General features: G+C 41.3%; 1 protein-coding gene across 5 annotated transcripts in view; it reads right to left on the reverse strand.

Annotated features, from left to right (window-relative positions):
• CTNNA2 (catenin alpha 2) overlaps positions 1-21,568 on the reverse strand; it is a 1,212,918-nt gene that overhangs the window by 789,620 nt on the left and 401,730 nt on the right. For all 5 annotated transcript variants that reach the window (XM_021088202.1, XM_021088201.1, XM_021088200.1 and 2 more), the window contains one exon: positions 16,366-16,632. In XM_021088202.1, the coding sequence (XP_020943861.1) occupies positions 16,366-16,632 (267 nt within the window). The remainder of the gene's footprint in view (positions 1-16,365; positions 16,633-21,568) is intronic.

Genomic DNA, 21,568 nt, shown 5'->3' on the forward strand with positions numbered 1-21,568 from the left:
CTGGCCTTGCTCAGTGGGTTAAGGACCTGCCATTGCCATGAGCTGTGGTATAGGTCGAAGATGCAGCTTGGATCCATTGTTGCTGTGGCTGTGGCGTAGGCCAGTGGCTACAGCTCTGATTCAACCAGTAGCCTGAGAACCTCCATATGCCATGGGTGTGGCCTTAAAAAAAATAAAACAAGAGCTGACAAGAAGCAAGTTTAGGCTTGACAGAGGAAAAACACTAGATTTAGTTGGAGAATATTTTAGATGCTTAGAACGCACCCAAATTTACATTTCACATAACCCGATGGTCACAGGTCTGGGACTTGAGAAACAGGTGTGAAGTACATGGGACCCCAACTAGCAAAGCCCTTCAGGTCCTTTAGTGAGAATCCAACAGAGTCAAGGATGGAGAAAGACCACATTTACGTCCATGGGCAAGAGAACAAGCCAAGGAGATGGAGATGTAATGGTCAAAAGAGGCAGGAAAGGAAAAAAAGAAAAGCAAAATAGAGTCACTCTTGAAAGTTAAAGGGAATGTGACCTTGAGGAAGGAAGAGTTTAAGAGATAAGTTACCTGAGAAATTAAACCTCCACACATGGCAGCTTTCTAAGGCAGATGGCTTAGTGACTTAGATTTTGGTCATTTACATTCTCCAAAATCTGAGATAAAAAAACATACTGATTTAAACCTCAGAGCTAAAGCACATGGGGAGGCCAAAGACACATTATTATTATTATTGTGATAACAATTTTGCACTATCAATAACAATAGCAATATAAGCAAGCCTGATGGGGCTAGAGTAGGCACAGGTGGTTACAGAAGTCCCAATAGGGAATCATAGATAAAGAGGGAAACGTGGGGGATGCTGGGAGACCCCTGTAAGTTCAAGAAAACCATCAGAACAAGGCAGGCTTGCTTGACCAGTGGAGGTGCAGGAATTGCCTCAGGTCGTTGGGTGGGGGATGGGATGAAGCCTGCATTCAGATTCAGATCAAAGGCAGGTGTTTGAATTTGCCCTTCAGGTGATTTGAATACAGGGCTTACTGGCTACTAAGGAGGAGCCACTACTCCTGGAAAGGAAGAGGCGGGCCTTTCAAACCCCCATTCCCCTTGGATGATAAAACTGTGACCCACCGGATCTGCAGTTAGAACTTCCTTGCCTGCCCGCTTGCACCTCTTACAAGCACCCTATCCTAATAAATCTGTTTCTTGCCTATCACTTTGTCTCTCGCTGAATTCCTTCTGCATGGAGGAATAAAGAACCTGAGCCTTGGTGAGTCCAGACACAGGGTAAGTAGCTCGAATTTAAAACCTTGGCTTTAAGTCCCAATCTGGCTTTAGGTTGGGTTTTAGTCCCAGTCTGGGTTTTGGCTAGGGTCACGCTGTTAGTGCTGTCAGTTTGAATCCCCTACCCACCAGGTGGGTCAGCCCACAAACTGGAAAGTAACTATATCACAGAGGCTCACCCCCGGGAATCATATTTCTGAGCCCATGTCAGGTTCCCACACCTGGGGGTCTGGCATTGGGAGGAGGAGCCCCCAGAGTACTTGGTGTTGAGGGCCGCCAGCAGGGCTTGTGTGCCGGAGCTCCACAGGACTGCAGGAAACAGAGACACCACTCTTGAAGGGCGCACACAGGATTTTGTGTGCACCGGGTCCCAGGGCAAAGCAGAGACTCTGTAAGAATCCTTAAGAATCTGAGTCAGACCTCCTGTGGATCTTGGAGGATCTGGGAAAACAGGACGTGACTGTGGCTCGTTGTGGGGGAAGGACATTGGAGGCAAAGGTCTCAGGAATAATTACCAGCATGAACTCCCCTGGAGGTGTAAGAATCTGACCCCACCCATCAGGGCTGAGAAGCCCAGGTCAAGACAGCTGAAATCAAAGGTATATATTCCTGCTTTGTCTATGAGAATAATTACTTGTGTTGAGTTTGAGAAAAAATGTTTGTCTCTGGAAATTACTTTCTACATCCAAAAAATGGGGTATACAGGAGTTCCCGTCATGGCACAGTGGTTAACGAATCCGACTAGGAACCATGAGGTTGCGGGTTCGGTCCCTGCCCTTGCTCAGTGGGTTAACGATCCGGCGTTGCTGTGAGCTGTGGTGTAGGTTGCAGACGCGGCTCGGATCCTGCATTGCTGTGGCTCTGGCATAGGCCGGTGGCTACAGCTCCGATTGGACCCCTAGCCTGGGAACCTCCATATGCCGCGGGAGCGGCCCAAGAAATACCAAAAAGACAAAAAAAAAAAAAAAAATGGGGTATACAGACAAGACTGTAACAAGGTAACTTTCAGTGCTAGTAATATTTGATTTCTGAATGATCCCAGGTATGAGAAATGTCCTGTGACTTGTGTATGTTCTGATCTCAGAAATACAGATCTCAGTCTAGAACATGGGGAAGCCCCACTCATTAGTACAACTGAGTGGTTAATCCTGGGTTTTCAAGAGAATATGAGTAATAGAAAAGCTGTGCATCTGGAGTTCCCACTGTGGCACAGTGAAAACTAACTCAACTAGTATCCATGAGGATGCGGGTTCGATCCCTGACCTCGATCAGTGGATTAAGGATCCAGCATTGCCGTGAACTGTGTTGCAGGTCACAAACGTGGCTCATAGCCTGTGTTGCTCTGGCTGTGGTGTAGGCTGGCAGGTGCCACTTCAATTTGACCCCCTAGCCTGGGAATTTCCATATGCCACCGGTGCGGCCCTAAAAAAAAAAGCAAAAAGAGGAAAAAAAAAAAAAGAGAGAGAGAGAGAAAGAAAAAATAAAAGCTGAGCATCAATTCAATGTGAGATTTATCACTGTCTTTTTAGTGTTTTATTTTTCCTGTTTTTCTATTACATTCTTTAAAACAAGTGTCATGTCTTGCTAATTAACTGTGCTGAAAAGATACAATGTTGTTAAAAGAACATGTTGTTGAGTTCTTGCTGTGGCACAGTGGGTTAAGAATCCAACTGCAGGGGCTCAGGTTGAAGAGGAGACATGGGTTCTTCAATCACTGCCCCAGCACAGTGAGTGAGGGGACCCAGTGTTGCTGAAGCTGAGACATAGACAACAGCTGTGGCTCAGATTTAATCCCTGGCCAGTGAACTTCCATATGCTGTGGGTGCGGCCATAAAAAAATAAAAATAAAAAATAACATGCTGTTTATAAAATGATAAACTCCTCTATTGCAGTTCCTGAGTTGAACAAGATCCCCAGCCTACACCCTTATTTCATCCTCTCTTCCCACCCTTTTTGTCAGTTGCTCCTCCTCCTTCCAGGTGTTATGAGAATCTCAGAGACCACCAAACTGGAAGAAATCTGATACTTAATGTAAAGCGAACAATGGCTTTCCCTGCATCAGAAGCCAGTACAGCAATGAGAATTCCCAAATAAACACAATAAAGAAGCTTACATTCTTAGTGTTAGCCCCAGACTTAGGAGTTCTTACTATAAGGCTCATCCTTCGTGGACTCACAGATAATCATATTAAGAGGAGTAAGTCAGAAAAAGAAAGATAAACATCATATGATATCACTTCTGTGTGGAATCTCTAACACAAATGATCCTATCTATGAAACGGAAACAGACTCATAGACATAGAGGACAAGAAGAGGGAGTGGAGGGAGTGTGACGGAGGGATGGACTGGGAGTTTGGGGTGAGCGGGTGCAAACTATTACGTATAGAATGGATAAACCACAAAATCTTACTGTATAACACAGAGAACTATATTCAATGTCCTGTAATGAATCATAATGGAAAATAATTTTTTAAAAAAGAATCATCCTTCAGTCAGGTGGGTATCTAATCTCTGCTTGGGTTTTTCCCTGTGATACAGAACTGCCTACTGCTCAAGATGGCTTGTCAAAAGCCAAAGCCAAATCTTTGGGGGCAATTTTCCTTTAAGGTATGGATATAGCCACAGGACAGCAAATGGTATAATTGTATCTACAGCTACTGTCAAGTGACATTGACAACTTTTCAGTCAGGAACTGATCCCTAAGGCTTTTCTAGGGAATAACTTCAACACTAACTTGGGCTAGATGCTTGGCTGATATTTCTGTCAAGAGAGGTAGGAGGAAAAGATAACTAGACTACCATAGATTTGGCACCTATGAATCTCCATCCCATAAAATCATGATCACAATGTTGAGGAGCCAACATTAGTATTCCATTTAACAGATTAAGAAACAGGCAGAGAGAGAAGAATTTTGTGGCTGGATTCACAGGCAAGCTTATTTGTTTGCCACACGCACGCTAGGCTGCCCCATTGTCCACCAGCATGAGCAACATAAACACGGAAAAAAGCACAGGACTCTGTCACGTCAGCAGGCTGCTAACTTTACAGCCACAAGCACATCTGTGGGTCACTATTTCCCTCCAGCCTTAGTTCAATGAATGTATGTAGTAAGAACATAATAAGGTATCAGAGAACCTTTGAAGAAATGAACAATGGGACTCAACGGGTTAGAGTCAAGTTTCCTGAATATGCTGCTGGAGAAGCTTCGGGACGTGTGTTAAAGAATGTGGTTGAAAAGAAATCCAAAGGAGTGCTTCTCAGGGGCAAGAGGTGCTCATGCACATGTGTTTACTCCACTTTGGAATCAAACTAAATCTCTTTATACATGAATACTGAGTACATCCTCATTACTGTACCATGGAAGGTATGATCCTAGAAGGCTAACTAAAGACAAGCACCTCCAAGAGTTGCCGTCCTGGCTCAGTGGAAACGAATCTGACTAGCATCCTTGAGGACGCACGCAGGTCCCATCCCTGGCATCACTCAGTGGGTTAAAGATCTGGCATTGCCATGAGCTGTGGTGTAGGTCGCAGGCGCAGCTCGGATCTGGCATGGCTGTGGCGTAGGCCAGAGGCTACAGCTCCGAATCAATCCTTGGCCTGGGAACCTCCATATGCCATGCATGCAGCCATAAAAAGACAAAAAAAGAAAAAAAAAAAGAAAAAAAAAGAGAGACGAGCATCTCTAACACAAGAAATCATGAAAGAAAAAAGACTAGGGAGGTAAACATTTTAAATATACTACACGTTTCACCACCAAAGTTTACTAGATAAAAGGACTCTTTTGGTTTCCAAATTTTAAAATATGACTAGTGGAAGTTCCCTTGTGGCACAGCAGGTTAAGTATCCAGCGTTGTCACTTCAGTGGCTCAGGGTGCTGCTGTGGCACAGATTCGATCCCTGGCCCAGGAACTCCCACATGCCTCAGGTGTGGCCCCCCCAAAAAATAAATAAAAATATGACGTATGATAAAACAATTTTCCATCACACATTTAGACAGTTTATAGCAATAATCAATTCTTTCAATATTCCCTGTTAGAGTTAGTACTAATCATTTGAAATAAAGGTGAACTCAGCCCAATGGAATCAGTCAATATTCTTAAAGGAGAAAATTATTATCTTGAGGAAAATATAGATTCTTTCATTTCCCCTTGTGAAAAGAAATAAAGCAAGATTGGAAATAGAATACTTTTGATTAAAGACATCAGGGAAGCTAATACATGAGTGTGTGAAATGCAGTTTTCAAGAATGATATTTCAAGTCTCATTCTGTTACTGGCTCAATGCCTTCTGGTAGCTCCATGTTCACTAACTGAAATGGAGAAGAGACATATTATCTTGGGATACTTCCCTGGAGTAATTATAGTAAAACACAAAAGTAAACGATACTATCAGGAAATACTGCCGGGTTTACACCAGCTTTAAAAGCTGAAGCTTCTTGGGAGCAAGAAGATACAGGAGTTGTCAATATTCCGGGGTAAGAGTTTTTGACAATAAATGATGCTACTGGATGAGTGGGTCCTGGAAGCAATGTGGTATGGCTCAGGAAGCAGAGAAGAATACCTCGTCCCAGATGCTGGCTCCACTCAGCTAGCAGAACCACCCTCAACTCTCCATCCTACCTATAACCTCATCTGCCTCTATCCATCTTTAGCACCTTCCCAGGGCTGCAGGCTTTTTCATAAAGGGATTAATACAACCTCCATTGCACAACATTGGTGAACAAAAGGGTGTCATAAGCAGACTAACAGTTCGCTGAAGGCAGACTACTCCCTGTCCATGTTTTTATCCCCTGAGTTTGCGCCCATGGTACGTGCTTAGGTTGTGCTGTGTTTACAGGTAGGCAGAAGCTCCCCGGAGGATGGCTCATGTTCTGTTTGGCCACCAGATGTCAGTGTATGATAAAGGATGCTAAAACGCCACTGCTTGTTTCTAGCTTTGAGAAAGGATGAAAAAGACATTTTGGTGAGTTTAATTTGCCCGAGTAAAAAAACGGCAGAGAGATGTGAAGGCAGTCCACTGGGAGAAACCACGAGAATTTCTGGGCTCTACTAAGCCCCAGTTATGGATAGTACATCCTACCACGTGGGAAAATGTTCCCACTTTTTAAAAAATTGTGTGCACAAGTTTGTTGCTGCTTTTTAAAAGTAAAATAAGCATTAGTAAACACACACTAATTGAAGCCCAATCAACCTAAATAGCTTAAACTAAATTAGAAAAAAACCCTAGATGCTGTCGGCTTTGGATTTATAATGTTCAAAATATACATCTACAAATTACTAGGCATTTAATAACCATACTGGTAGGAGTGTAAGTAAGTAAATTAAGAGCCAGAAAAAAATAAATCAATGCAAGAAAGTTATATTATGCAAATCATCCCGCAAAGGGATGTCCCCTGGAGGGGAGTATAACTGGAATTATACAAATGTTTGTTTTTTAATATAATTAAAGCTTACTGTACAAAACATTAACTTGTTTGATATGTGAAAGTAAGAAGTCCAGTTCCCAAAGCCTGTTGATTCTACCCCTTCAGTATGGTTCCTATCCATCTACTCCTTCCCACTCCTGCTCCCACAATGTTCTCAGACATTCATAACCTTGACCCCAATCACCCTCACTGCTTGGCAGCTTTGCCCTATTCTATTCTAATCCATTCTCCACCCTGCAGCTGGAGGGAACTTTCTTTTCTTTTCTTTTCTTTTTTTTTTTTGTCTTTTTAGGGCCGCACCCGTGGCACATGGAAGTTCCCAGGCTAGGGGTCAAATCAGAACTGTAGACTCCAGCCTACGCCGCAACCACAGAGATGCTGAATCCCAGCCACAACTGTAACTTACACAATAGCTCACGGCCATGCCAGATCCCTAACCCGCTGAATGAGGCCAGGGATCAAACCTGTATCCTCATGAATGCTAGTCATATTCATTTCTGCTGCGCCACGACGGGAACTCCCTGGAGGGAACTTTATAAACACAAATCTAGCCATGCATTTCAGATCAAGGAATGCTTAGATCACCTGCCACTTCCTAATGCCTGCAAGTGGAAGCCTAGCCCCCTGCAAGGCCTACAGGTCTTCGTATCTTCCTCTGGCTCACTGACTTGCCAGATTTCTTGATGGGCTCCAGATTCAAACAGCTTATGTACTCTCTACCCACCAGGCCCCTGCATGCAATGATGTTCCTTCTGCTTGAGAAGCGCTCTCATTCACACCCACCATGTCACTTTCTACTCATGCACTACCTCCTCCAGGAATTCTTCTCTGATTTCATCCTCCCTAATCTCATCCCTGTCCCTGCCACACACACCAACACACACACAAAGTTAAACGCATGCTATGTATGTAGGGCCACATCACAGCATTTAAGCACTGCAGTAAGTAAGGCTGTTCAGTAAGGATTACTCCTATCTACTCCATCATTCTTACATCTCACCTGGCATTCTATAAGCTCTTAATGTACTATATTAGCAATCTGGTACCTAAACCTTTTCCCAAGGCCTAAAGATGCTCTCTCTGTAACTTAAGGTCACAAATCCTTAGGTATTTCTCGAGCTTGAAGGAGTAGCTAGACACCTGAATCCAAGTTCTGAGCTCTTCCCTGTGTCCCAGGCTACTTCAAACAGCCACTACATGGGAACCACTTCACACATTCATAGGTATTTAGCAGAGAGCATTATTAAGGAGTACTAATGAAAGCATTAAAGAATAACAGACATAATAGCTGTGCAGATGTTAGCCTTCAAAAATATTGGCATGAACTCAGAGAGGCAGCAAATTGCTGTTTGACTGTTCCATCTTTTTAGCACCTGAATTAGAAATCTGAAATTGCTCTCCCAAACCTCAGTGATCCTTCTTACCAGCTTTCATTTTTAATGCATTTGGCCTCTACCTTGCTAATTTCTTTAGAACAGGACCTACATCTTGCATTTTCCTTACCAGTGTGTTTATAGTATTTTCATAGGGCTCTCTCCATGCTCACTCTTAGCAATGAAATACATAGAAAACTCAGGTTTTTCCTTAACCTAATATGGGGATCCCAGATTTCTGCAGTCAGAATGACTTTATAAAACATCAAAGAAGGAGATGAGGCCTGGTTAAGCCTCTCTAATAAAACAAAGCAAAGCAAAACAAAACAAAATTATGTTGATTTCCATGGCAAAAGGGAGAGTTAGAACTGGGAAGGGACTGAACAAGATGCTCTGTGAAAATGTACTTCTCCAAGGACACCTTCCTCCTTGTCTGATGTTGTAGAGACCATGAATCAATAAAACCCTTTAAGAATCTCTGAGCCAGCCAGAATTTCGTACATGGCTCCTTGAGGGAATAGCACCTCCCCAGGAACATATACATCTGGGCCTCATAACAATAATAAAAAATAATTATTTCCTATTCAAAAAAATGAAGGAGTTCCCTGGTGGGCTGGGGGTTAAGGAGCTTGCATTGCCACTTCTGTGGCACAGGTTTGATCCCTGGCCCAGGAAACTTCTGCTTGCCACAGGCATGGCCAAAAAAGAAAAAGATGAAGAGTGATATTTGGAGAAGGGGGTCAAGAGAAAAACTCTACTTCTTCAGATTCCTTCAGCATAGATCTCTGAGGTCAGGTATTTGGGCCTCTGACCTGTGTGATCCACACAGCCCTCTAGTTCCACTGGAGCCATATTCCAACCTTCCAGATCCCAAACTCCAGTCCAGGGTTGTTATTTCTCTCAGGTATTCAGAAACCTCTTCTCTGTGTCCCAGAAATGAGCCAGGGTCCTGCTCTGAAATGACTGCTGCCTCCTAGATTTCTGGGCTTCATCCCTTCCTTTGGACTAGATATTCTAGATTATACATGTACCTAAGAGGAGCAGATGGCTGGAATGACCAGTGGAGCCTGGAGATGCTCCCCAGGGTGGGACAATTCTCTCACCACTGCAGTTAGCCTTGGTCCCTTCACCTTGTTGGGTCACAGGTCCTGGCCATCCTCATGGGCCTGGGAGACAGACGCCCCATCATTCCTTTTATGCACATTCCAACATTCCCACTAAACACCAGATCAGTGAGAGAAGTGAAACTAAGTCAAGAAAAGAAAACAAAGAGAAAAGGGAGAAAAAAAGATGAAAAACCTATGAAGGTAGAGAGGAGGTATGAGAAATTAGGCAGAAATAAAAATGGCAAGTTGGAGTTCCCACTGTGGCTCAGCAGGTTAAGGACCTGATGTAGTGTCCCAGAGGATGCAGGTTCGATCTATGGCCTTGCCCAGTGGGTTAAGGATCTGGCATTGCCACAAACTGCACTGTAGGTCACAGATATGGCTCAGATCCATTGTTGCCATGGCAGTGGCAGCTCTGATTCAGCTCCTAGCCCAGGGAACTTCCATATGCCACAGGTGTGGCTATAAAAAGAAAAAACAAACAAACAAAAAAACCCCTGAAAAATGGCAACCTAAAACTAAAAAACTTTAGATAGAGTGGAATGCCATGGTGCCATTTCAGCTCAGTGTGGTTGAGACCAGATCACCCTACCTCTCAAAGATGTGTAAATCTTGCAAGTGAGAAATAATACAACAATAACCCCCTCTTTCCAAAGTTGAAGCAGTTGAGAATAAGAAAATAAGAGCACAAAGAATTCATGAGTAAAAGGTCCCTGGAGACCTCAGACATCGTGTCACAGAAGAGGGACGAGAGTAGAGGGTAGGGGACAAGGCTGAAAGTGGTAAGAGCTAGTTGGCGGCCAAGCAGATTAGAATCTACTTTTTAATGAACTCTGTAAGGAAGAAGAGAGTGAAATATGAGAATATGAGACTATGGTAATTACGGTAGTCTAATATTTTATTTCATTTTGTGTTTAAGTTGTAGAATACAAATACATTTTTCTACAGGCTGAGAGGACCGAACAAATGGAGAAGGAGCAACTAAGTGTACAAGAAAAAGAGAATTACTAATCAAGCCATTTCCCAGGGGAAATGGGAAAAGAAAGATGCCAAACCGCAAGGAGAATGTTTAAGGTTAGAGGCATCTGAGATTAAGATTAGAGGAACTGTCTGATTTAAAAGAAAATGGTTACTTTAAAAGCGAAATAGCTATTGATTATGAAGGCTAGGTCATGAATGGTGTTAATTTCCATTTTTGCAAAGTCTCTCCACCTACAAAGAAGCTCCAAAAAAACAAGATATAATATAGTCTCTTCTCTTTAATAAAATAAATTCTGTAGGAATAACATTTAATTTTCCTCTCTCTCACTCTTGAAAGTTTTCCAGCAGTCGAAATTGACATTATGATTCACTTCTGAGGAGTCATTATACTTTTAAAAATTCTTTTTGGTATTCCTTAGTAGATAGTTTCACTAGATAAATTTACCTCAAACTGCCACATTTTAAAGAGGCTGATTTTTCCACTGATTAGGAATCATTTTACTTTTTACTGTTGTTTCATTAGAAACTCTCTTGATGGGAGTTCCTGTTGCGGCAGAGCAGAAACAAATCTGACTAGTATCCATGAGGACGCAAGTTCGATCCCTGGCCTCGTTCAGTGGGTTGGAATGTGGCATTGCTGTGAGCTGGGTAGGTTGCAGATGCGGCTTGGGTCCCACGTTGCTGTGGCTGTGGCTGTGGCTGTGGTGTAGGTCAGCAGCTGCAGCTTTGATTCGACCCCTAGCCTGTGAACTTCCATATGCCACATTTGCAGCCCTAAAAAGGAAAAAAAAAAAAAAAGGAAAGAAACTCTCTCTTGATGATTTTGAACTATTAAAATACTGTTTTTTTTTTCTTCAGCTTTTCACTTTGTAAGTCACTAAATCAACTATTTTTATAGGCAGAATAATAATGACCCAAAATAGGTCACCAAGCATTAAGCCCCGATTACCAAGGCAGAAATCAATCCTGTAATTTTAGACAAATGCATGTGAAAACACTAATTTCTGCCTTGTTCTTAATCAAGTAAGAAACTCTAAGCCACTTACATCCCATACAACTGGGTTTGAAGAATGATGACTAATAGTACGAAATGGACTTCAAGTTCAACATTAGAGGATCCTAGCTATGCCGACCATGAAAATATATCTTGTATTTCTATGATTCCTTTCACTTCAGAATCTCAAAGATGCTTGACTTTTTCAAATCCCTATTAGAATGGCAAGCCATTTAACCAAGCATCAGGAAGGGCTATTACCAGAAAAGTAAATCACAGGAAGTTTGAGTGAGTTTCCTTCTCCCCCAGAGTAATTTCAATTTCTTTAATATCTGAGAATAGCCTTTAGGATTCAAGACAGATGTCTATGAATTCTAAATCAATTTCAAGTCGATATGCCTGGAAAATAAAAAATATAAAAGTATTCATTATGCAAAAACAGAACAGAAATACATAACTATGTTAAAGAGCAATGGAACATTATTTTTAGTGAGGGAATTTAAAATAGCATTAAGGACTGCTGATATTTGCTAGTGTCAGAAATGATGGAGAATCTGCAACTGGTTAACTATCTTAAATGTTTAAGTATTCAATAATATTTTACTGCTATTACTACTTTTGAATAAGTGCTGAAATTAATTGCATTTGCTAAATGACTGTTTTTAGGGAACCACACCAAATGGAATCAGTATCTATGAACTGCCAATTGAGACAGGCTCCATATGTTGATTTTTGTCTACATCTGAGAAACAAAGTTTGAAACATTAGATAATGCTCTATGCAATTTACATAGCTTGAGAACTAATCTATATTTAATAATGAAATGTTACTTGGTTAACATACTTAGCTTACATAATGTATAAAGACTTAGTTAACATATACTTAATATAATAAGTAATGAAAATAAGTTATATACCTAATATACAAGAGATTTATTAATGTGTTATATATTAACATACAATTCATGAATAATAATGTTAATATATAAATTAATAAAATATAATCAGTGACTTATATGCCATTTTTAATAAAAAAGTCTCTGCTTTTTATATCCATGTGTTAACCTCCCAAAACCTTCTTTGTCCAGCATGAGACCACATCACTCTTAACAGTGCAGTAGAAAGTAAGCTGACTACTTTACTAATACATTTCCCCATATGGCCTTTATTTTCTGAATCCTAAGACGTAATATTCCAGTGACACCTCAACTGTTCAATCCACCGCAGGTAAAAGCTCTTTTTAGTGAAAATGGTTAAGATATAAAGAGAAGAGGTGGATGCAACTAGGGGTTCTCATACTAAGTGAAGTAAGTCAGGAAGAGAAAGACAAATGCCATGTGAATCTAAAATATGACACGAATGAACCCATCTGTAGAACAGAGCGACACAAAGACACAGAGAACAGACTTGGGGTTGTTGAAGGGGAGGAGGCGTGGAAAATGGGTGGAGTGGGAGGTTGGGGTTAGCAGATGTCAGCTATTACACACGAGGGGGTAAACAACCAAGGCTTGCTGTATAGCACAGAGAATATAATCAATGTCCTGTGATAAACCGTAATGAAAAAGGATACAGAAAAGAGTGTATATATAACTGAACCATTTTGCTGTATAGCAGAAATTAACACAGCACTGTAAATCAACTATACCTCTCTCTATATATATTTTAAGATTCAATATAAAAAAAAAAAAGAGAGAGAGAGAGAGAGAATGGGAAGCAGCCGTCATCACACTCTTGGGCAGAAGGTGGCAGCAGTGGAAGAGCCTGGACTGTCCTTCAAGAGAGCCTTCTGTGTATGCTACAGTTCTACTCTATTACTAGGTCCTCATTTAGGTAGTATTGGTTACTTTTTGATTATAAACTGTAATTATAAAAGTGCAATTCTGTCAAAACCTGATTACATACCTATCTACTCTTAATTTTAAAAAGTACCATTTCATAAAATAATTTTGTATATGAGAGTGTGATTTTCTATTCTGTTAAACCAATGGGACAGTTTTATTCTAATGCACACACTAAAAATTAATGTTGCATTATATTATTACCTGAGTGCATGGACTGCTCATTTTTGTTTCCTTAAGTTATAGGCTCATCTATTCTTATTCCAGGAAAAAAACAAAACAAAACTTTATCATCACTCTGTCAAGTTCCAAAAACCCTCCTAGAATTTTTATAGTGATTGTCCGAATATTATAAAAATCGATAGGGTCAGTAGTTGTCCTGAGATCATGACATCATTTACCAAAAAGTAAAACTTATTCCTCAGTAAAGTAATACGAGTTTCTTTCTTAAATCCTCCACATCTGTATCAGGATTATTTCTAACATGTATAAGGAAATAATATTAAATTAGATTGTGAAATAAAGCTAACAAATTACTATTTATTTATTTATTTTTGTCTTTTTAAGGCCACACCTGTGGCATATGGAGGGTCCCAGGCTAGGGGTCGAATCGGAGCTGTAGCTGCTGGCCTAAATCACAGCCACAGCAATGCCAGATCCAAGCTGCATCTGTGACCTATACCACGGCTCACGGCATGCTGGATCCTCAACCCACTGAGCGAGGCCAGGGATGGAACCTGAGCCTTCATTGGATGCTAGTCAGATTAATTTCCGCTGAGCCACAAGAGAACTCCCAGTTGACAATTTTTTTCTTTATTGTCTATTTTGTGAACAGGATCTCTTTTCCATAGTTCATTTTTCTTTTTCATTATGGAAATCTAGCGACTTCTATATGTTTATTTTAAAATCAATAACCTTACTAAAGTATTTTATTAGTTCAAATGAATTTTTTGTTACCTCCTAAAACTTTGTAAATATACCACATATGAAGGTCCAATTTCTATGATACTTCAAATTTATCATATTTAATTCTTATAAAAATTCTGGAAATGGAATAGACACATACAGGCATAAATATATACATAGACTAATCGAAAAAATAAGGGAAAGAGGTGAGACACCTGTGGAAACTGCATAAAGTGTTACAATTATCCCTCCTTTATAGCATTCATCTCCATGCCTTTAACAATAATTTACTCCTGGTCCTCTTTTCTAGCAGGCAGCCAGTCATCTCCTGCCAAAAACTCCTGTCAACATATCCAAAAACAAGCTCATCATCTTTCTCCACAGTTGTTAAGTAACCGATTTTTCTCCTATGAATTTGTACATTGTATATTATCACTTAAAAGGTGATTTATTACATTCTACTTCCTTCAGCTCCCCTTTAGGAAAATGTAACTCTTAAAAGCAGATGCTAATTTTTTTATAATTTTTCTACAGCTCACAACATATATAGGCTCTCCCTGAATATAGGATGAACTCAATTGAATTCCACCTTCTCACAGGTGGGCTGTATCCTTGCCCAGGGGAAATGAGGGCTGCCATCATGGGCTATTAATGACATGCATCTTTCCCATTCATTCCATTGCTTTGAATAAGCCCAAGCACAATGAGCCCTCCTCCTACTGCTTCCCACACTGGGACACACATCCAGAAAAGCAGGTGCACAAGGTGAGTCATTCTTGGGACTAGAGGAGGTGCCACCCAGAGGGGCTGATGTAAGGAAGACTGGGACCCCACACAGAATGACGGGGCAGAGGAGTTTGCTTGCCACTGATTTAAAATGAAGAGATGGAGAGCAGATCTTCACCCCGACACAAGACAGAGACAATCTACACCTACACTGCCAATGACTTTTGCCTCTTTGATAATTAAGATGATCATGCAAACAATAGATTGTCCCTAAAATAGCATACGGTGTAGGAAACAAAGTGTTTCATTTCCACTTGCATGGGTTCAGGGCCTCTTAAACATTGTTTGTTCCTTTTAAGACTTGTAAACCAGGTTCTGCCAAGACGTCAGTTTCTTAAGAACAGTAACACGTCATGTGGTTTACCTTACTATCAAAAGCCTCTAAGTCTCGCCACTATAAAAAGAACGAAATAATGCCATTTGCAGCAACATGGATGCAACCAGAGACTCTCATACTAAGTGAAATAAGTTAAAAAGAGAAAGACAAATACCATATGATATCACTTATATGTGGGATCTAAAATACGGCACAAATGAACCTACAAAACAGAAAGAGACTCACAGACCTGGAGAAGAGACTTATGGTTGCCAAGGGGGAGGAAGAGGGAGTGGGATGAATGGGGTATTTGGGGCTGGTAGATGGAAACTATTACATTTAGAATGGATAAACAATAAGGTCCTACCATATTGCACAGGCAGCTATAACCAGTCTCTTGGATAGGACATGATGGAAGGTAGCATGAGAAGAAGAACATATATATGACTGGGTCACTACTGTACAGCAAAAATTAGCACATTATAAATCAACTATACTTTTTTTGGGTTTTTCTGTCTTTTTAGGGTCATACCCATGGCACATGGAGGTTCCCAGGCTAGGGGCTGAGTCAGAACTATAGCTGCTGGCCTACGCCAGAGCCATAGCAATGCCAAATCCAAACCACATCTGCAACCTACACCACAGCCAACAGCAACACCGGATCTTTAAACCACTAAACAAGGCCAAGTATTGAACTCACATCCTCATGGATACCAGTCAGGTTTGTTAACCACTGAGACATGACAGAAACTCTTTTTATTTTTTTTAATTTTATTTTTTAAATTTTTGTTCTTTTATTATTATTATTTTTAAATTTTGTCTCTTTAGGGCCGCACCCTCAGCATATGTAAGTTCCTAGGCTAGGAGTCCAATCAGAGCTGTGGGGGCTGGCCTACACCACAGCCACAGCAATGCCAGATCCAAGCTGTGTCTGTGACGCATACCACAGTTCATGGCCACACCGGATCCTTAACCCACTGAGCGAGGCCAGGGGCGGAACCTGTGTCCTCTTGGACGATAGTCAGATTTGTTTCTGCTGAGCCATGATGGGAACTCAAATCAATTACATTTTAATTAAAAATGATTTTTTTTTAAAATTTAAAAATTAGGCCTTTAAGAGATGGAGTTCCCTGGTAGCCCAGGGGGTTAAGGATCCTGTGTTGTCACTGCTGTGGCACAGGTTTGATCCCTGGCCCAGGAGCTTCTACATGCCATAGGCATGGCCAAAAAAAAAAGACAAAAACAAAAACAAAAAAACAGCCTCCAGGAGGAATAAACCAATGTATACTATCTTGGTGGCCCAGCATCTTCAGTACATTTTTTCAGGGAAAGCGCCCGCCCCTCCATGTGCATGCCTTGGACACTTACATCAAACTCATTCAGAGCCGCAGCCAGCTCCCCGATGCCCGTGTGGCCTTTGGCTTCATCGGTGGGCGAGGTAGCTTGAGCAGCATTGGAGATGCCGGCGATGGCCTCCTGGACTTGTTTGAACACGTAATCCCGGTTGGCTCTTGTGGCGGCGACGTCTGGGTGGCGGAGGAAGGCTTGGGAGGCCGTGTACAGCATGGTGGCATTCTTCTTCAGAGCCCCTCGTGCAGCTGCCATCTCGTCCCGGCAGTGAGGGTCCTTCAGCTCCTGTATGTGCAAAACACGAAGCGGTCACTTCCCTGAATCTTGCCCTGGAAGTGTCAGAACAGAGCTCAGAGTCACCAGCCTCCAGGAACATGGGGATTTTAGAAAACATCTCCCCTCCCTGTGTTCGCTACAGCTGCCAAGACTCTGCATGTGCTGTCCTTTCTCTGTGCAATCTCTGAGCATCCCTCTTCTGCCCTATCCTTTATCCTGATGAGGCCCGTCCTTTGGGAACCCACTCGCCTTCCAATTCTCTAAGCTGGGTCCCCTGCTATCTGCCCCCGCAAGACCTTCTTCCCTCCCATCATGAACACTCATCATGCTTTATTGTATTTACTTATTTATGTATATGTCTTTCTCCTAAATCTTATGTCTAGTGAGAGCAAAAAGCCATCACTATCTAGTTCAGTGGCTCTTTAAGTCAATAGCACAGTGTCTGGCCTATAAAATGCATTCCAGGAGTTCCTGTTGTGGCTCAGCAGGTTAAGGACCTGACACTGTCTCTGTGAAGATGCAGGTTTGATCCCTCGCCTCACTCAGTGGTTCGAGGATCTGGCATTGCCTTAGCTGCAGTTCTGATTTGACCCCTAGCCTGGGAACTTCATATGCCACAGGTGTGGCTCTTTAAAAAATGCATTGCATAAATATTGCTGTAAGAATGTAAAAACGGAGCTACCAACAGGTAAGCGGCTTGCATGGATCAGCATTACTTATTGGCAAATGGAAAACCCAAACTTCAGTCTTCTGATTCTGCACCTGCTTCCATATTCAATCACAAGTACAAACATGGGAAATAAAAACTCCTCTGATTTTGCTTAGAGCATCACTGCCACTTCATTACCATTTGCAGAATAGGGTTCATTTTTCAAAAAACTACTTTTGATGGCAGATCAATCATTGAATTTGGGGAATGAAAACAAAATAGATTGAAGATGACTTGCTTACCTAGTTTTGGATGTCAAAAGAGTACCACTGGGATGCATCTTTATTTTTAGTTTTAAAGAGTATTGTTAACATGTTCACATCATTTTGGGAAATGTTAAAGGCAGTGCTGCTCTCTGAGAGCCATGCAGGATTGCCAGCTGAATGTCTCTGGAAAAAAAATTCTTTGGCTTAAAAATGTATCATTAAAAGAGTATTTGAACCACTGGGTTCTATTCCTATTTGCTCACTTGGATGACCTAGAAATGATAGATGGATGACCTAGAAAGAATGAATTGCATCGCTCTTTCGTGGGTCAAAATAATTCTGAGACAGGCACATTATATTTGGTATGTAGGACTCTCAAGACAAAGTGACGATTAGTAGTAACAGCTAACTGGGCTTTCTCTCCACCTCTGCTTAAACACTAACAGATCTATGCCAGCCAACATAGCTTCTAAACTGGGATGGCCTATTTTTAGCCCTAAATATCAACACAGATAAATAAGGAACTAATGTATCAGGGTAGTCTCTACATTAGGCAATAAGCTAGGCAGTGCAGGTGGAATTTTCCTCCAGAACACCAGAGAACCTAGTCCATAAAGTCTATATATTCCATTCTGGGCTATCTACACTGAAACAAACAAACAAAACAAAACAAAAAGACCCCACTAAATATGAAAGTGAGAAATAGGGAGTGTGAAATTCTTTCCATAAAGACATATTTAGAAAGATTTTTAATCACATGAAAACAATAATAAACAATGTAAATGCTGATTTATGAAGCATTTACTAAAAAAAAATCTAAATATGAAAGTGACAAATGGGGGGGCATTCCATAATGATGTTCTTAGAAACATTTTTTAATCACATTAAAAAAACCCTGTAGGAGTTCCTGTCGTGGCTCAGTGGTTAACAAATCCCACTAAGAACCATGAGGTTGCAATTCGATCCCTGGCCTTGCTCAGTGGATTAAGGATCCAGCGTTGCCGTGAGCTCTGGCGTGGGTCGCAGATGCGGCTCCGATCCCCGCATTGCTGTGGCTCTGGCGTAGGCCGGCGGCAACAGCTCAGATTGGACCCCTAGCCTGGGAACCTCCATATGCCACGGGAGCGGCTCAAGAAAAGGCAAAAAGACAAAAACAAACAAACAAACAAACAAAAAAACCTGTAAACAATGTGAATGCTGATTTATGGAGACTCGATTAAGTAAACTACTGAAGCTTTCATTTGATGGGATCTTTATGTGGATATTAAAAATAGTTTTCATAAAAATAATAATATGGACAAGATTTATAAGATAAAAAAGGACACACTATGCATACTTGTATGTATAATGTGATTGTCAATAGGTGGAAATATTAAGATAAACAACTAAAAGGCAATATGCCAAATGAGCAGCACCATGTTTTTGTGTCCAGAAGAGTGTTAAACCATTTTTTTTTCTTCTTTTAGAATTCTACTTTTTTCCCTAAATTTTCTTGGAAAAGTGTGAAGTAGCAATTAATTAAACCAAGGTTAATGAAATAAATTATATTTATGGGTGTTCTCACATGAATGTCTCATATGTTCCCATGAATTTAATACCAGTTACATGCTGATGACTTGTGTTTTGATTGCCAACCCACGTCTCTCTTCTACTTCACATTTCTGCAGGGATATCTTACAAGCCTCTCGAAATCAAGGTATCTAAATGAAATCTTGATTTCTAAATCTCAACGGCCCCTCTTCCATCTTCTCTCATCTCAATAAATTCACTATCATCTACCATTTGCCCAAACAAGACCTTAGATGTGAACTGGTTGCTCTCATACCCTAACCTCACACACCCACCTCCACAGCAGGTCCTAAGTGTTCTATTTTCAAAGAAAACATTGACTCCCTATACTTTTCTCCATTGCCACTGCCGCCAAGCTAATCGAGACCACCAGCATCGCTCACCTAGACCACTTAAGCACCCTCCCATCTAAAACTAGTCTCTCCTCTTCCATGCTACTCTCTTCCTTGCAACATATCTAGAATAATATTAAAATGTAAATCTCAGACTTCAATATCAAACTCTAAACGATTCAACACCTACCCCTTCACTGAACAATAAAATCCAAAGAGTGTCCCAGCCCCTACCTTTCTCCCCAGCCTCCCTCTTGGTTCAGTGAGATCAAGACTCAATGGCAACCTAAATGTCCATCAATAGAGGAATGGATAAAGCAGATGTGGTACATATATACAATAGAATATTACTCAGCCATAAAAAAGAATGAAATAATGCCATCTGCAGCAGCTTGGATGGATCTAGAGATTATCATACTAAATGAAGTTAGAGAAAGACAAACATCATATGAATATCACTTATAGGTGGAATCTTAAAAAATGATTAAAATGAACTTATTTACAAAGAAGAAACAGACTCACAGACTTTAAAAGCAAACTTATGATTACCAAAGAGAAGTGTGGGGGGTTAGGGATGGCTTGGAGGTTTGGGACTGGCATATGCACACTATTGTATACGGAATGATTGGCCCACAGAGACCTGCTGTATAGCACAGGGAATTCTACCCAATATTCTGTGATAAACCAGATGGGGAAAGAATTTGAGAAAGAATAGATATGTGTTATGTGGATAACTGAATCACTTGGTTGTACGGCAGAAATAATCACATCATAAATCAATTACATTTCAATAAAACGTTTTTTTTTAAAAATATTCAATGTTTTTTTTTTTTCAGTGTTTGTTTAAATCTAAGTGGATTTTTGGCCTCAAATATGTGCTTCAGAATAACTTCTTTCCTTATCACATTGCATTGTGGGCTACCTCACACGATGCCAAGGAAGAAATTCTGCTGATAACAGTCTACTAAAAAATGAGTTCCCATCACAGCTCAGTGGAAACGAATCTGACTAGTATGTATGAGGAAGCAGGTTCCATCCCTGGCCTCGCTCAGTGGGTTAAGGATCTGGCATTGCTGTGAGCTGTAGTGTAGGTCAGACACAGCTCGAATCTGGCATTGTTGTGTCTCTGGCATAGGCCAGTGGCTACAGCTCCGATTAGACCCCTAGCCTGGGAACCTCCATATGCCTCGGGCGCGGCCCTTAAAAAAAAAAAAAAAAAATCACGTGAACTAAAATCATGTCTGTGCTCCCATTACAAGGGACATTGGCAGCGCATGAGAGGAAGGGACTGGATCTCGGTCAAGTTTGTAAGCATGGCATAAATGAACAGAACTCTCCTATTGGTCATTGAGAACCTCAAAAAAAGTCATCAGGGATTGCCCCACAGGTTGAAGAATCAAGAGGATAGGTGAAAAGGTTTTTAACAAACTCCTTCACTTTTAAAGAGTTTCCTTCCCTGGGGAGAAAGAAAAAGAACACACTTTGGGAATAAAATTCTAATGGTACCTAATGAAAAAATTGAGTTGGATAAAACTGAGGACTGAGGAGATGCCATCTTTAGACAAAGGAAGCAGGGAAAACCCCAGGCCAATCAACTTCATCAAAATGACTTACTGCCCATCATTCTCTCTGGACTCTTTCTCGCTCTTGGCCTTTCCTCTGTTTTTTTGTTTTTTTTTTTCCTCCTGTTTTCTTCATCTCATTCCTAAAAGTTCCACTACACGTTCTGCACATTTAGGAGTGTTCTATGCACACTGCTGTCCACAGGGCTGAGGGATAAAATGTAAGGGCAAAGAGCTATGTCCAGAAAGTGGCCACAGCACCAAACCACAGTTTGATACTCTTTATTCCACTCAGGAGCTTCTCTTTGACTGAACAAAAGGTTAGAATGTGCCAGGGGCTGGAGAATGGTGCCCACCAGCGAGGCAGGTGACCTGAGACCTACTCCAAATATTCAGGGGCCAAAGGACCCAGGCAGTACCAGCACTGGACAGTGGGGCCAGGTAGGAAGACACCTTTGTGATCACAGTTTCCTAGGGCATTTGATGCTCTGACAGCGGCAGATGCCGCTGATCCACTGTTCAGACCACAAATCTACAAGGAACCTTACACTCCCTCGTTTTCTCCCC

The sequence above is a fragment of the Sus scrofa genome, chromosome 3 (assembly GCF_000003025.6).
Source record: "Sus scrofa isolate TJ Tabasco breed Duroc chromosome 3, Sscrofa11.1, whole genome shotgun sequence".
In the NCBI taxonomy this organism is placed as follows: Eukaryota; Metazoa; Chordata; class Mammalia; order Artiodactyla; family Suidae; genus Sus; species Sus scrofa.